At 46.2% G+C, this 6,434-nt stretch overlaps 2 protein-coding genes across 3 annotated transcripts; one reads left to right on the plus strand and one right to left on the minus strand.

Moving 5' to 3' along the window:
• Positions 1 to 1,612: 1,612 nt before the first annotated feature.
• Positions 1,613 to 3,010, minus strand: LOC26533065 (actin cytoskeleton-regulatory complex protein PAN1-like). The gene is made up of 2 exons (XM_033381446.1): positions 2,624 to 3,010; positions 1,613 to 2,564 (listed from the first exon to the last, which is right to left on the minus strand). The coding sequence occupies exon 2, from the start codon at positions 2,435 to 2,437 to the stop codon at positions 1,622 to 1,624; it is 816 nt and encodes a 271-aa protein (XP_033237337.1). The 5' UTR covers positions 2,438 to 2,564; positions 2,624 to 3,010; the 3' UTR covers positions 1,613 to 1,621.
• Positions 3,011 to 3,423: 413 nt separating this feature from the next.
• Positions 3,424 to 5,573, plus strand: LOC4812559 (TOX high mobility group box family member 4). Of its 2 annotated transcripts, none has more exons than XM_001352724.4 (2): positions 3,424 to 3,601; positions 4,347 to 5,573. In XM_001352724.4, exons 1-2 carry the CDS (start codon positions 3,521 to 3,523, stop codon positions 5,085 to 5,087), a joined length of 822 nt encoding a protein of 273 aa, XP_001352760.3. In that variant the 5' UTR covers positions 3,424 to 3,520; the 3' UTR covers positions 5,088 to 5,573. The 2 variants fall into 2 exon arrangements, with proteins under 2 accessions (XP_001352760.3, XP_015043825.2); XM_015188339.2 differs by lacking the exon at positions 3,424 to 3,601 and adding an exon at positions 3,622 to 4,271.
• The last annotated feature ends 861 nt before the right edge of the window (positions 5,574 to 6,434 follow it).

Raw genomic sequence — 6,434 nt, forward strand, 5'->3', positions numbered from 1 at the left:
ACCTAGGTTATGTTCTCACTCTTAAGAATTGCATGAGATGAATTTTTTAGCTATTACCTGGAAAACAACTAGCTTTCACACCAGTGAAAACTGACCTATCAAAAGCAAAAACAAATACATACATACATATCAGGAAAATGTAAAATGTTAAATATTAATACATACATATGTATATAGGTAATTAATTATTTATTATAGAAAATTTTATCTATTATAATTATAGAAAATATATATGTAAATGAAATACGAAAAAAACAGTAAAGACTCACCTGTTTTTATAATGCTGTAGCGTGGAATATTATTTGCTGTTTCCTTTTGGAACGTTGTTGTTGTTGCTTTTGCTTCATTGATATTATTTTTGTTGTAGAGTTTTAATGTTGTTTTCCACACACAAACACAAAAAAAACCACATATTCAACAAATTATTTATCACACACGCACACACATCTCAAGACCTCGTGGCCTAACGACAAGAACAAAATTATTATGCGTATTTTCACTTGAGTTGCATTAAGCCGGCGGCACACCACTACAAACACGACTTTAATGACCGCTTGAATGAGGGACTGCCGGAGGGCACTGAGAAAGCTGTGATAAGAATGCAGCAGCGTAGTCGGCTCAAAGCTTCTTCCTCTTCCAGCAAGGAACGAGCCAAAGTTGCTGACCGAACAAGAGCGTATACGTATGTACATATGTATGTATGTGTAGGTCACGTCACGAAAGGTGGTGAGAGAAGAGCAGCGTGGGCGAATCAAAGCTCACATTGCAGAAAGAGACCAAAAGTTGGTGGTAGTGTATGCGTATGTAAGAGTGCAACAGCGTTAGCGCTCAAAGAATTTGGTTAGCTCTGCTAGCTCACGCTCGCTGCTAAATTTACATGGCTCTGTAACGACACTTTGCTATTTCTCTGTTACCTTACGCTCGCTGCTAAGTGAAAATGACTTTGTAACGACACTACAGAATTTGTTCTTTCTCTGCTAGCACACTCTTATTTGCTTTCGCTGTTAGCTCGCTGCTAAATTAGCATGGCTCTGTAATCGGGATCACCAGTACTTTTCGTTCGTCACATGTTCTTCTATGAGGCCTGTTAAAAATTACAACAACAGTTCACCATCTGTAAGCACGGCTGCTATGAAACTGTTAAAGCTGAATGCTATGAAACTACCAACGGTGGCTGCAGTCACTTTTGAAGGCGCTCCTCCATTTAAATGGAGCAGGACGAATCTAGGTTTCAGTGTATGCTATTCTTACAGAAACCGAAAATATGTCACGGACTGAGTGTATATACAGGAATCAATTATAGGTCAAAACCATTTATATATATATATATTCGGCCCACAGGCCGAATTAGACTGAAGCACAGCCGGATAAGGCTGTGGAACGGCCGGATAAAGGCTGATGGCTGGCCGGATAAGGCGAAGGTCAGTCCGGATACCCGCAGATATCCGGATGCGGCGAAGAGGCCAAGGGCCCCCGAGAGGAGAAGTGTCCCGCTCTCGGAGAGAAAGACACGCGAGAGACAGAGGAGACGGCGGGATCGGGCCGGCAGTGGTCCGACGCATTGTCCTATCTAGCCCTAAGTCCTAGTATAAATACGAATAAAACCTTGCTCTTCTTTAATCTAATTTCGCTTTATTCCGGGGTCCCTGCTGTTGCTGCCGCGTGGAGTCTCCTCCCACACCCGGGCGCCTGCCTCTGGCTGGGCTTCGCACGGGGCGGGTCCCGAGGCCCACGTGATGTGCAGGGTCTGGTGGTGCCACACCATCCCCTGGCGCACGGCGGTCCGCACCTCCTGCGACACATAAGGGCCCATCACTGCCGCCTCGGGTCCCCTCCACTGTTGTTGCTGCTGCCACTGCCCCTGCTGCTGATGCTGTTGCCACTGCCCCTGCTGCTGGTGCTGGTGCTGCTGCTGCTGCTGCTCCGGTGCACTTCTTCTTCGGCCTGTGACTCCTGCAAATACTTCCTGGGACTGCACCCCCTTGGTCTCCGCCTCGTCAGTCCGGCGCTGCATCGGCGGCAGCACCACCCGGAATGGTGGGGGTGGCGGCGCCTCGTCGCTCTCTTCGCCGGGCTCCTTCGTACTGGCGGCTCTTTCCGCCTGTCGCCGCCGCGCCTCCAACCGCTCATCCCTCCGACGCCTGATCGCCCGCGCCGCCCCCAGCACCCGGTAGATCCGGCGCTTTTCATCCGGCGTCGCCTCTTGGAACTTCCGCTTCGCCGCCTCGACTCTGTCACGCAGGGTCAGCGGCTTTTTATTCCTTATTCCCGCTATTTCTTCAGCGGTTGCTGCGCGCGGGCCGTCGGTACATTGAACCTCGTCGTCGCTATCCTCGGCGCTTTCCTTCGATGACACCGTCGGCAACACCGAGTCGTGTCCCGATGGTGCCGGTGACACCAACGGCGAGGCCAGCGGGCTGGAGGAACTGGGAGCCATCGCACCAATCCTCCTCGTCGCTACGCGAGAGCAAGGACGCCCGTCGCTGACGAGGAGACTTCTCCGTACGGTCGGGGCAGTGGTGAGAAATATATATTATAGAAAATTCCAGTTACAGACCTTCGAGCTATAGAAATTTTACAGTAATTAAAGGAAATAGGGTATAGGGTATAAGGTATGCCATACTTCATAAGGATGTAACACGAAGTTGAAGTAATAGAAGAATTTTTTAGCAGTTCAGGTAAAAGATCTCGTGGAAATTTTGTTTTTAAAAAAGAGGAAGGATACAGCAGTATTTTCCACGGAAGGAGCTAAGTTCCCTTTTTTCTATGGTATATTAACGGTATATTTTTAAAATGAGATGTTACGTTCCGGTATATTTCTGAGGGTCAGACCGTATATTATAATGCCAGCTTATATCCCATGTCTAGCTCCCACACCTTGCAAACTTGTATACTTTGACTCTTGTCTTGTCCGATGCACCAATGTAGAAATCGTGTTAAAAATGCCAATTTCCAAGCCACATCCAGATCGTTTTCCATCAAAATCTTTTTTAAAATTTTTTTAAAAGGTCGCAAAAAGGCATGTAGCAGAGATTTTTCACACTGGCGCTCAAGTTGGGCTTACATAAAAAAATAAAAGAAAACGGACAAACTTGTCAACACACAGGTGTCGCCTTTGATAATTACATACAAATTTAGTTAATATGCAGTTAATGTGTAGTTACCATGTAAAAGAATTTTAATTTAGTGGATATTGTTTTTAAACCTGGTTTTATAAACAATTCAATAAAGGTGAGTCTTTAAATTAGCATGTCTTGTCGAAATGGATTCAGCAATCGGTCCTAGCTAGCTAGTAATATTGGAGCGAAAATCAAAATCGAAGAAGACGAGGGAAGATGAATACAAATACTCCGTTAGTATATTTACGGTATATTTTAAACTGTGACGTACTTTCGGTATATTTCTGAGGGTCGTATATTTTATCGTTAAATCCGCGGTCACACTGAAAAAGCCTCGCTCTAGAAGAAAATCAAAAATTATTGTAAATTATTTGTAAATAAAAAGATTGGGAACTGCTGCAATGAATCAATTGAACCAATTCCACGCGCCCTCGTTCGGAGATGATATGTTCGACATGCCAACGGAGCCCCCCAACCATGCTGTAAGTGGTGCTGGAACAGGCAACACGGGAATAGAGAATAGAGAATAGTAGACAGCGAGCGCCCAGGTCCCAGAACGAACTAATAGCTGCACACAGGCTTTACAGACAGAGTTTTTACAGCTGAGTACTTCCACTAATTGATGAGCATCGATGTCATTAATGGTTTTATAATGAACGAAGCGCAGAGATCGGAATCGCACACATTGGGGTCGCGCTGCCACTGTAGTCGTACCTCCCAATCGCACCCGCACGTCTAGCCGTTCGCTGGGTACCAGCTGGACGACTCCTCCAGCACTCACACAAGCAAACCCACAGAACACACCAATGCACAGAGCCCCTCCACCCGAACGGACGGAATCGCTAAAGCTAACATAGGCTATGTTATCGATACAAAGCAGCCGTAGCAGCAGCAGCAACGACGCGACGCGACGCGTCAGCTTCTTATCAACAAACAGCACGCACACACACCACATAATCAGCAGAAGCAGGGCAGGTCGACGCAACGTCGTTACCACATACTCCTCCGCTTCTCCCCGCTGTGGGTGCACAAGCACATGTAGCTGGGCTTGGCGGCGGCGGCGGGCGAGCGAATCGTACATTAGTTTAGTTGTTCAGTCTGTGATTGGATTATAAATTGGGTCTCTCTGCTCCTCAGATGAAGAAGTTCCTAGTGAGAGAACCGTCTTGGGGGTTGAGCATTAATAAAATGATTAACCCAACGCCAATGCTTTTGTTTTCGTTGCAGTCGCAGAGACTGCTCAGCCTGGATCATTCCACGTTCAATGACGACGACGAGGAGGATGGCGACACGTATGGCGGCGGCGGCGGGCACAGTATGATGACGCAGCACGAGCACGAGAATCAACACCAGATGCTGCCACAGCTGTCGCCAGTTCCACAGCAGTCGCAGCAGCAGCAGCAGCCGCAGCAGCCACAGCAGCAGCAAGTGCTGGCACAAGCTCCGTCAAAGCCTCTGGCACCGTTTGCCCTGTTTTTCCGCGACACTGTGACGGCCATCAAACAGCAGAATCCGGCATGCTCCCTCGAACAAATATCCGTCATCGTCCACACCATGTGGGAATCTCTGGACGAGACGCAGAAGAACGTGTATAACCAGCGGCACGAGCAGGAGAAGCGCGACTTTTTGCGCAACATGCGCGACTATCGCCAGCAGTTGTCGGAAACTGAAATCACTCCGGAGGTTGGCAGCAGCATCCCAGATGCTGTCGCTTCTGTGCCGGCGATTCAAACGATGAACGACGAACAAACGACACCTTTGGCCACAGCCACCGTAGAACCTCCCGATCAAATTCAGTTGCTCACCGAGGCGGCCCAGGCGCCAAAGTGCACGCGGGAGCAGTGCAACAAGCCGGCGATCATCAACCCGGACTGGGAGGATGAGTACTGCAGCAACGAGTGCGTGGTCATCCACTGCCGGAACGTTTTCAACAATTGGGCGCTCTCATTGAAGAGCTCTCCGACCTAGGGGCACCGACTGAAACACCGAACTAAGATTAGTCTTAGAGTTTAGTTCAAATCTACCAAATTGCATTGCTCCCTCGCGCGCCAACGTCGTGCCCCAATCAGCTGTTACACCTCTGGGGCGTTGCCAGCCTCGAGAAAAACGAATTTCTCCAAACGCTGCTGCATGCATGCCCCTAATGGGGGGGAATACCATATATATACGACATAGAGACAAATACTTATACATATATATGATGTAGGAAAAGGACCTTAAAATATTGGTTGTAATATAGAATCTGTTCGAATGAAAGACAAAGAAATTGTAGTATATTGTAACTTTTAATAAATACACACATTTATTACTCTTGCACTTCATTATCAATATATCAATGTATCAATGCCGTTACAATGCTTACAAAACTCATCCTTCGTTTCACTTCGGTTCGCATATTATGTAGTAGTACTATAATATATCAAATAATTAAAATGTATAAATTATTATTATGAATTCAAATAATACACATGTATAATATAAAAGACGTTTCCTTGGTTGCCTTGCTGAAGTAATGCGCCAGTAGTATTACGAGTACGAGTTAAATAAACAACAGTATAAAAAAAAAAAAGAATTCAAGCTTAAATAATCATGGAGTAGAGACATGGTTTCCGTTTAGTTTTCTCTCTTTTTTATGTGGTATATGGGGAGTATACATTATAATTATTTTTATTTTTCTTTTGGGCGGGATAAAGCAGGAGAGTAGAAGACTTTAAATGCAGCTTGCAAAGCGCATAGAGCGTAGAGCGGGAGCGGGGGAGCGGGAGAGCAGGGGTGTCCTTCAGTGCACACATTCGCTGGGGGCTAGATCATACTTTAAGTAGACTTTCCATTTTTCGGGCTGGGGGGTAGTAAAAAGCACTTTTCGTTTAGCATTTAACATAAACATACGAGTAAAGCGCACTCTAAATAATATCACCAAATATTTGTTATTCCATTTTTGTTTGCCTGATCTGATCCGATCCGATCCGATCTCTGCTCTGCTCTGCACACAATCCCTCTAGGGCTCTCGCATCGGTTTCCATATCGTAATAAGCTAATGCACTAATATTTCTGGAGTGGGGATTGGGTAAGGGAGTGGAAGTGGAAGTGGAAGTGGGGGTTCTGCTTAAACGGGGCCAATAACTTTTGTTTCTGCTCTAAGTTGGATAACACGTGTTGTAATTGTATTGCGGATTTCCGTGGGGTATTCGTTTCCGCCGCTGGATCTCTCTTATTTCGCTTGTGGTAGTAGGAAGTAACATCTTCTTGTTAATATTTATTGTTATGGTTAAATGGTTTCATGCTCTCCAACTGCAACTGCAGCCGCATGCTAGA

The sequence above is a fragment of the Drosophila pseudoobscura genome, chromosome X (assembly GCF_009870125.1).
Source record: "Drosophila pseudoobscura strain MV-25-SWS-2005 chromosome X, UCI_Dpse_MV25, whole genome shotgun sequence".
In the NCBI taxonomy this organism is placed as follows: Eukaryota; Metazoa; Arthropoda; class Insecta; order Diptera; family Drosophilidae; genus Drosophila; species Drosophila pseudoobscura.

What these genes read in the sequence shown, in the direction of transcription:
- LOC4812559 (XM_001352724.4), top strand. Translation starts at nt 3,521, where the DNA reads ATGAATCAATTGAACCAATTCCACGCGCCCTCGTTCGGAGATGATATG. An exon ending in CGGAGCCCCCCAACCATGCT is followed by an intron (nt 3,602 to 4,346) that starts GTAAGTGGTGCT and finishes TTTTCGTTGCAG; the next exon opens with TCGCAGAGACTGCTCAGCCT.
- LOC26533065 (XM_033381446.1), bottom strand. Translation starts at nt 2,437, where the DNA reads ATGGCTCCCAGTTCCTCCAGCCCGCTGGCCTCGCCGTTGGTGTCACCG.